At 43.8% G+C, this 10336-nt stretch overlaps 2 protein-coding genes across 4 annotated transcripts in view; one reads left to right on the forward strand and one right to left on the reverse strand.

The window, feature by feature from the left end:
• The window catches only part of LOC118513426 (hormone receptor 4), a 43866-nt gene that overhangs the window by 15413 nt on the left and 18117 nt on the right, over positions 1 to 10336 (reverse strand). The gene's annotated exons all lie outside the window — the stretch shown is intronic.
• On the forward strand, positions 612 to 10025 carry LOC118513429 (gustatory and pheromone receptor 32a-like). Of its 2 annotated transcripts, none has more exons than XM_036059156.1 (3): positions 612 to 741; positions 8681 to 8842; positions 8929 to 10025. In XM_036059156.1, exons 1-3 carry the CDS (start codon positions 712 to 714, stop codon positions 9049 to 9051), a joined length of 315 nt encoding a protein of 104 aa, XP_035915049.1. In that variant the 5' UTR covers positions 612 to 711; the 3' UTR covers positions 9052 to 10025. The 2 variants fall into 2 exon arrangements, with proteins under 2 accessions (XP_035915049.1, XP_035915048.1); XM_036059155.1 differs by lacking the exon at positions 612 to 741 and adding an exon at positions 4714 to 4827.

Raw genomic sequence — 10336 nt, forward strand, 5'->3', positions numbered from 1 at the left:
TACATCGTGTACAAGCTGGACAGTAAAATGTTCGACATAAGCATCTTCATCATCAACACGGTAGTTTCGTGTATCGTTTGTCTTATTGTTCCTGTGCAGTGCTACTGCAGGCACATGGCGCTGGCTGGAAGCTTGAACGCACTCCTAAGCAATGAATGCGCTCTTCGGCGAGCGTTTGTGCTGGTGGCTGGTGTATCGCCGCCCTGCTACAAGCACGCGACCTTATTATCCCACATTGTCCTGTGGGATGGATTAGCATGTTTCAGTTTCTTTTACTGTTGCTACGTGGTCACATGCTGGAAGAACGACACCTTCGTTCATATCCATCTGTCGATCTGTATCTATTTGCTGCTAGACATAAGCCTCGAGTGGACGTTCGGGCTCTGTTGTGTGGTGATGTTGGTTGGCGCGCAACAGCTTGCTTCCATCGATGAGTTGCTGCTGAAAGCTTCCAGCGAACGGACCGTAGCATTCGAGCAGATATTGATACACTTTTGCAACGTGTATGGCCGAGTGTCGATTGACGTACGCAAAGGACTTAGTGTGTACTATGGACCGCTGGTGGTGAGTTTTACATCCATGCTCGTGCTACAGTGCGCGGTAAAGATGGTCGACATCTGGGGAGCGGTTAACGATGGTACTGGGGATCTGCCGATACTTGCATTGAGTTGTTTGTGGCTATTGTTTGATGTTAAGAAGTTTGTTAGCTTGATGCTGGTGAGTGAATATTTAACCCGTAAGGTAAGAGTTTCATCATTTTCTTTGCGTGTTATTTGATGTTAATTACACAAGTCAAATCAAGTACTCAAACGAATTGACTTATTAATTGAGTTGTGAGTGAAATCATCCGCTTGCTTGCATCTTCTTGGTAGCTTAACCATCAATCCTATCATTTTCCCAAATTGTTCCCAAAGTGAGCTAATCGGACTTTACAGATTATTACGTTGAAGTTCACCACTATTCGCTTACCAGGAGTAGTAGGAGGTGTAGCGTTCAAGGCACAAAACTTGTATTTAATTGTTCATATTTTATGTCTCATTGCAAGCACAACAATTTGTTACGTGTCAATCGAACTGGTTTATTAATTATGCTACAATTGAAAGCAGCCCCACGCTTGTCTTTCTAGATAGTAAAGATGATTAATTAAGTTATAAGCGTGTATCCATTAACAACCCTCCGCTTCGTAGCTCATCCGTTAAAATTCTCATTGCCGTACCCCTAACCGAACTTCGTCATACCAGCATGGTTTCGTCATTTGCCGAACATATTAAACCGAGTCTCACAACAGCCCGAACATTGGGCGTCTGTTACGTGAAATACTGTTCCTCCGCCAGTGCAAAGTTCATCATTCCCGAGCAAGTGACTCTCAAATTTTGCCTATCGATTGTTGGTATAGTTGCAGGCGGCTGCTACACACTGCTTCGCACCAAGCAGGACGTGCAGGATCGTTCAGAGAAGGATAGCTTTTTTGACTTTGTGACAAACTTTGCTAGCAATGTGATGCTCGTGCTGGCTCTGCTGCAAATGTCCATTTGTGGATACTACCAGAAACAAGTGCATGTAGACCTGTTGAACAGTATGGTGGACATCGAACGGAAGCTGTCAGTGTTGATTAGAACTAGACGCGTCGGTGGCGGTGTCGCGCGGTTAACAAAATGGCTTACTCTTTGGAGCACCATTTTCTATGTGATCGTTATGCACATTGCGTACATAGTTAACGAATATCAGTACGAAACGTTCGTTATGATGTACATTGAGACGTTGCTGTTGCTGTACGCTAATGGTTGTATAGATTTTATCATCATAATTTGTTGCACGACCCAGATACAGCTGTGGTCCTTTCTGCACGAAATAGCCCAAGCATTGGGCGTGAATGAGCGCCATTGTCGGCGCGATTGTGCAGCACTCTGCTCGTGTATGCAGCTGATCGATCGTATCATAGCACTGATCAGCGTTAACCTTAGTAAAGTGTATGGTTCGTTCGTTGTAATTCACAGTTTCTATGTATTGTATGAAAGTGCGACGATATGGCTTGCGTTTCTGATGGAAAACATGAATATGGGGTTTCGAATAGTAAATGAGGAAAAAACGTTGTCGCTAGTGATCTATCTTCTTTGGATTGTAAGTGATATGAAAAATGTTATGCTTTTGGCAATCTCATCATCGCTGCTGCAGCAACAGGTAATGCATTTTGTGGGAGTTGAAATACTGGGAAAGGGCACAATTGATTACCTTGAAACACGGAAGGGACATGCGCTAGTAAATAACAAAACAACCCTTTTGTTCCTTCGATATGGTGATTCTGGTCGTAGTTATTTGAGGGCGATAAACACTACTAACACTAGGTAACAGTGGCGCCATCTGTTGTAAACCGTCGTAAACGAAAGGAATTGCTCGCCAAAAAAACATTCCAGTGTGGTGATACATGCTATGGTATCAAATGATGATAAGATTACATCGCTTCGATTGGCCCCTCGATTTGGTGTAACAAATGACCACAGCTAGTATACAAAATGGTTAATGGATTGTAATAACGCGTCTCACAATCAATGCAGCCAATACATATGGTTCGGTTGTCTTTACATCGATGACAAATATTAATGGCGAGCAGCTGAAGCAATGTGTCGCTGATGTTCGATTAGTTTGATTACCAGTCCGATTCCGAGAAAACAAAATAATACGGAAACAGCTGCGTTGGTTCATTTGCTGAACCTGTTTAATGCACTGTTGGACAAGATGTCAGCCTTGCTGAAGCGTTATCGATCGTTGCTGGCTGTGGCTGCGTTAGGATACATAGTACCGTGCCACTACAACGTGCGCACGAGGTCCTTCGAATGTTCGCACCGCAATTCGGTCGCTTGTGTGTGTATCGGTGTTTTTTTCGGGTTTTTTGTTTGGTACGATTACTTAATGGTTTTAAAGTTTAACACCACGCTGCCGACGGTACTGGTCGGTATAATAGCGATCGACGTGACGGTGTACAACCTGCTAATCTACTGTATCATTCTGAACGGAGTGTACTACCGGAAATGGTTTGTTCAGTTGTTAAACGATCTGTTCGCGTACGACGATTGGATGCTAGAGTGGATTGCGATACGTTGCGCGAAGGATGGCATCGACAGACCAACGCACAGTGGTAGTTTGGGCCGCTTGATCGGGCTGGTGGTGCTGTACTGCTTGTACAACATCTTGTTTGTGGACGACTATGCCACCATTTTGATGGACTTGATTATTCTGTTAAGGTATTGTTTCATGTTTCTGTTCCTAGAACTATATCGGGCCTGCGCTTTAATTATCAAGGAGCGCATGAATCAGCTGAAAGTGTTGCTCACGCTAGGCAAGCCCGACGATCTAGCGATCGTGGAGCATACTGTGCATATGTTCTTGGAGCGATTCGAGCGATACTACCAACTGATCGATGATGTGAATAAGTGTTTCTGCTTGCCATTAACGAACATTCTGCTGCTGATTGTGCTCGAGCGGACTGTAGCGGCGTACGATGCGTTTGTCAATTCAATACCCGCGAGCAATATGGAGATTAGGTATTTCTATGGATTTCTCTACCGCCAGATTTGGGAAGTTACGTACGTTGCAATGTTGGTACAGTTGGCGATGACTTGCGACGCAACGAGTGCTCAGGTAAATGATCCTTACGACGATTTAAAACTGCGATACAGATTAACATCCAATTTTCTAAGCCCATGTCCCATCAGCTGCCGACATCTTCGTACCTTTCGGTCGTATGTTGGTTGCGTTGCATATCGAAGTTTACATGATACACGCAACAGTTACGTGGCAAACGAACAAACAATGGAACGTTGGTAATAATTTATGTGCAGGCGAGTTCTTGGAACGCTCCGAGGTCCTGTGTCTGGTCGTACTCCTTTGTCATCATTACGACATTCCGATAGTAGCGTACGATTAATTGGTGAATACGGACAAAACATGTCTGGCTACATTCGACAGAACCGTTTCATGTTCCGGATCATGACAACGATCTACTTTTTACCGGCTACCTACAACCACCATGAGCACAGTTTCATTGAGCAACGCTTCAATCGAGTATCATTCGGCATCGGATTGCTCATGTCGATCGGGTACTTTTATCACGATTTCTACATACAAAACGTGTTCCTGGACGATCTGCCACCGTTCTCATTTGCGATCGTGCTGGTTGAGCAGGCGCTGTTCGCCTCCGTTCCTTTGTTTATAGTCTTGAACAGTTTCTACCATCGTAAGCGAATGACGAAACTACTGAACGTGCTCTTCAACGACGACCAGCTGCTAGATTCGACGAGCATTCGAATGGACCGTGCGTACCACCTGTACATGACCGTAGTGATAGTGCTGATACTACTATTCGAGGTGGTCACTTTAGGTTCTGCCGAAAATTTGCCACACAAAATGCTAGCCACAACGTACGTGATAAGGTTTGCGTGTGTGCTACAGTTTGTCTACCTTATCCATCTGTGCGTCGGCATGGTAGGATTGCGGATGCAGCAGCTGAAGTTGGTATTTGATCGAACGCAACGAGAGGAGGATTTTGAATACATTCTCGAACAGTTCATAACACGATTCGAACGATACGTGGTGCTGATCGATGAGATCAATCGTTGTTTCTCGTTTCCCATCGTTACCGTATTTACGCTGGGGATGGTCGAACTGTCGTACTTTGCGTTCGAATGCTTTCATACGATGAGCGCCGGCGTTCCGGATCGTGACATGTACGATGGGTTTCACGACTGGATATTCAGCCAGTTTTGGCAGGCGTTGTACAGCAACTTTCTACTGCCGGTGGTATTGTCCTGTGAGAGCACGCAGCAAAAGGTAAGGGATGTCTGTTTTCTTGGGGAAAAAATGCTTGATATCTTCCATTTTTGTTTCATTGCTATACTTCATCTAACTCTGACGCGATTAAGTATTTACGAATCTAGCCTTCGCACGAGCATCACAGCGGGGTTTAATATCAGTGAGGAGGTTACAAGGCGCGTTGCAGCAGATGGATGCTACTATATTCAAGGTTGAAACATATGAGCACCGTATGACTATTTCATTACGATGTCAATTAACGGGATTGGACTCCCTGTCCCCAATCCTGTCAAGAATGCTTGCTGCTTCTTCTGCCGAGGTTTTCATTGGCCTCTTGTGCCTCCTCACTACACAGTTGGCAACATGTCATCGTGTATCAAGCGTTACCGGACGCTGTTCATCTTGGCGAACGTTATGTATTTACTACCGTGTAGCTACAACTACCGTACAAGAACGTTCGAAACCTACTGGTACCATACAGTGGCATTGGTGGTGAACATTACGTTCTACTCTCTCGGTCTATGGTTAGATATTGTGGCTATTGAATTTTCCATCGGCCACATGTCACTAGTGATGTTCGGGATTATTTTAATTTACATTATAACGTACGCCTTAATGCTGTTCGTCTTTGCCATCAATATGCTCTACCATCGGGAAACATGTATACAGCTGTTCAACACACTATTCGGCCAGGACGATTGGATACTCGAGTGGGCAGCGATCAAACGGACAACGAACACCGCGATCGTCCGCTCATCAGCGACACATCATAGTGGCAGCTTGATCGCGTTGGCACTGCTCGTAGTATCCAACTGGTTCTACATTTTCTTCTTCATCCAGGAGGGAACCATTTTTAAACTGTACGGGCTCATTTTGCTAAGATTCTGCAGCATGTTTTTGTTGGTGGAGCTGTACCGGGCGTGTGTGATCACTATCCGGGAGCGCATGATGCAGCTGCAGACGTTTATAACGCTCGTGCAAAGTGATAGTAACGTACAGATCTTTTTGGAGCGGTTTCAACGATACCACCAGTTGATCGACAGTGTGAATCAGTGTTTCGCCATTCCACTAACAAGCGTGCTGTTGCTTATTCTGCTCGAACGTACTGTGTCAGCGTACGATTTGTATGATAACTTTGGCCGAATATATGATATGACGCGGTGGAATTTGTTCGGATTTTTGTTCAGACAGCTCTGGCAAGCGATATACCCGGTCATCGTCTTGATGATCTGCATCACCAGCCATTTGACATCCATGCAGGTAATACATCCACCAATTTCCATTTGTTCTAGACACTTAAGGACCAGTGGAATGTCTATCACACAAAGATGCAGCAGACAAACAATAACAATTTGGCTAATAATTTATTCACTAGCGTTTCGTTAATTACAACAGCGTCCCCTTTCCAGTGCTGTGTCATCGGGATTGGAGGATGGGTTCATTTCGTTTTTGCCATCCCGTTGGTGACTTATGGGCTAACAAAAATGTCCGCTTGTGTTCGAAGCAACCGTATAACGTTCCGAATTCTCTCCATGATTTACTTTCTGCCCGCCGCTTACGATACGGCGACGAATTGTTTCGTGAAACGGTGGTCCAGCTTCGTATCGTTCGGCGTTGGATTGCTAATAACGCTAGGCTACATATACCACGATCTGCTGTTTGTGCTTTTAAACTATTCCCCAAGCGTTTCGGCCTTTTCGTTTGCTGTCTTCGTCATAGAGCTGCTGGTGTTCTGCCTTGTACCGTTCTGTACGGTGTGCAACTGTTTTATCCACCGCAAGCAGATCGTAAAGCTGCTGAACGTACTGTTCGTGGACGACAATGCACTGGAAGTGGGTCGTGATACAGTGAAAAATACCCAACTGTCGAGCTTGTTCAGCAATTACATGAAAGTCCTGTACGTGGTCATTGCGCTGCTGTCGAGCTACAACTTTACGACCATGAACAACACTGCCCATGCACTGTTGGAGATTACATTGCTTTCTAGATTCATACTGACATCCCAGTTTCTGTATCACTACCATCTGTGCGTCAATATGGTACAGCTGCGAATGAAGCAGTTGAAAGCATTTTTTCTTCAAAACCAGTGCGATCCCGATTTTGAGCAGCTGTTTCGTCTCTTCACGGAAAGATTCTACCGTTACGCTGGCCAGATCGACCGGATCAATCAATGCTTGTCCGGGCCACTGCTGGGCATGCTGTTGCAGGTGATGATCGAGCTAGCATACTTCTCGTACGAATGCTTTCGCGTGTTAAGTACGCGCCAGGTGGTTGACGTAAACTACGGTAACGTGAGTGACTGGATCATCACCCAGTTCTGGCAATCGACGTACGGGAACTTTCTTCTACTGATAGTACCTTCGTGTGAGCTCGCGATGAACGAGGTAAGCGCTAATCTATAGGCCCCTGTTTGCGTGTGTTGCCGTGGGGCAGCTTCCCGGTATCGTACTAGCGCGCTTGACCTAGTACACCCTAGATTAGGGATTCGAATCTAATCTGGACCGAGTCCCGGCGTAGTCGTAAGTAGAGATAAATATAGGATGAATAAGCCTATATCTAATAACCAATGGGAACCACGTAGGTTGTTGTTACACACTCAAATAATGGGTACCAAGAACTATGTTGTTGATGAAATCATAATGAGGTGAAGTAATTAGCACTCAGCCGTGTGTGTAGATCGACGACATTTATTATGTACAGCGGTTCAACAAGTTCAGCCAGGGTAATGGGCCACTGTGACGTCATCAGATGTCCCCATCTGAAACATTCTGTGTACCTTTATGTATTGTCCTCAGTCCTCTATATACCATGTTAGCACAAAGAACTGTTCTAGGATAAAATGTCCTCAATATACCGGCAGCATGAAAGAGTATTTGAAATTGCCTCACTACTATACTTCACACCCTGTAGCTACAACGAGCAGCGGGGGTTGTTTGTGGCCACCAAAAGGAATACGGTAGTGTTCGGTGTCGTGCTGACGGTTACTATACCATTCTGGGTGTACGACGTTCGGCTGATGGTAACCAACTTTCTCAGCACGTACACGACCGTTTTCGCCGCTGTTGGCGGCATTGAGCTGCTAATATACGCCAGCGTTATGTTATGCGCTACGCTGAACGTGTTTATCAAGCGGAAACGTATTACCAAGCTCATGAATGTGCTGTTTCTTCCGGACCGAATATTGGATCGGTACAGTCCCACGACGAAAAATCATGATCGTTATAATGACAATGGAAAGCTAGGCACGTTCTCGGTTATTATAGTGATAATGTTTTGTTTTAAATTTTCCTACCATTCGACGATCGAGACAAAGATTCTGACGATAATGATCGTGAGCCGTTTTCTTGCGATATGGGTGCTAATCTTTATTTACCGGTTCCACGCGAGAGCGATCGAGCAGCGCATGGAACAGCTCCGGGTGCTTTGTGCGAGTGAAGAGTTTCAGCACAACATAAGCCACTTCCTGGATCGTTACGATCGCTACACCGAACAGATTGCAGAGGTTGACCATTGCTATTCGCTGCCAGTCGTACTGATATTTCTTCTCGTGATGGTTCAGCTACTCTACTTGGCAGAAAACTGGTATACCATACTGGAAACACGCACACCGATGCCGATAACGAACAGCATTTTCAACTCCATGCTCAGTCAGTTATGGCAAACGTTTTACGGTGTGCTGGGTTTCTATGCCATAACGGCTTGTGCAGACACATCCAGAAAGGTACAAATCGAAAGAACCACCGCGGAGTGTAATTGCAACCCAAAGCTCTCGGAACACAACCGAAGGGATTGAATTATGTTGCGCTTGATGAAAAATCACTTTCTTTGTATTTGTTTTTCCTCTCTCTCTCTCTCTCTTGTCCACTAACAGGTAGAAGAAACGGCCCTTTGTACCAGACACTTTGACGACTATCGGCTGCAGAATACTCGCGCGGCAAAGCAGATTCAAAAGTTCCTGCTAAAAAACCTTCACCAGAAGAAAAAATTCTCCGCTTGTGGGTTCTTCGATATCGATAATACCGTCATCTACATGGTAGGGGAGGATGACACGCATTACAATCGCAACCGAACCAGATCGCAATTTTCAACCGTGTACTTCGTTTCCGATCTAATTGGCAGGTATTCAGCTCCATCGTGACGTACCTCGTAATACTGATACAATTCAAACAGCTAGAAACCGACCTAACACAGTCCCAGGGCAACTATAATGGTACGAGCAACGTGACGAATTATGACAATTAGTGTAGTCGTGGTATCTTAAGGAACTTCATACTGTGGTACACTATTAGTTAGCTAGGGCGTTGTTGTTTTCTTTTCATTGGAGTCAGTAAATTATTTGAACACCGCAAACATATACTGCTGTGAGCAACTCGATTCAGCAGACAAAAAGTTTAATTCCTAATATATGACACTCTTTCCAATGGCACAACATTGTAATGATCTTATATTAAAAAAATCGTATTGTATTACATTTACTTTGCTTCATGACGAACGTAACAAATAATAAATACCGATTGGCCATTTAAAGTATCTCGCAGCAGATTACATAGGTAAATAGCAAAATAGTTCTTCAATATTATATCCTAAATAAGGCTGGCTATCACAAGGCAGGACCGGGGTTCATATCTCATCTGGGTCATTCGCTCATAGTAAACCAGAACTGGGCGGCATTATCTAAAGAGGTCTTTAGGCCAATAAAGAAGAAGATGGAGGCTTGCTCTAAAGCCGCAGTCATCTCAAGTCATCAAGTACCACCAAATATACTCATATGTTGTTCTTGTTTGAGAACCAAAATGTATAATTCTGCTAAAAATCAATTTTATTGTGTCTACTAATTGTATGCATCTTTTATAAAGTGTTTCAATCAATGGAAACATTGAAACCTTGTGTTTTTCTCCGATTTAATGTAAGTAATTGTTAGCATTTCGGCATTGACTATACACAAACAGTATCTCAATGACTAATATTCAAACAAAGTATAGAAGAATAGCTAACCTCCACTTCGGATATCGCGGATATCGTATCCCTTCTGGCTTGTCAACACGTAAGCAGGACTAACCATCTAACTACTGGTAACATCAGGACAAGAAAGTCAGAAATAACAGTCGGACACCAGTCGAGGTCATAGTATCAAAGAAAAAGAAATAGACTTTTCTATACTACAATAATCTTATTGAAATTTTGTATCTACAAAGTTGCTTCAATAAAATTTTCCTTATTTGTGGGGATAACAAAAGGAATAATAATTCTTCTTTCAGAAAATGAGGTATGCACATAATTTAAAATATATATATTTTTTGCTATAACATTTATTCAATCTACGATCTGCTTCCAAAGTGCATTTTTGATCACTATCACTCACATTTGCTTATCTCATGTAAAGTAGTGCACTTTATAAAGATAAATGTTTTACGATCACTCTAAGCTCTTGAGTCTTCTGATTTGAACCTTACAACTAGTAGCTCATAAAAAATTGAGTAGAAATACTTAAAGTCCCGAATTCTATTCTATATTCCGGCGGTCCGGT

Source organism: Anopheles stephensi, chromosome 3, assembly GCF_013141755.1.
Source record: "Anopheles stephensi strain Indian chromosome 3, UCI_ANSTEP_V1.0, whole genome shotgun sequence".
Classification (NCBI taxonomy): Eukaryota; Metazoa; Arthropoda; class Insecta; order Diptera; family Culicidae; genus Anopheles; species Anopheles stephensi.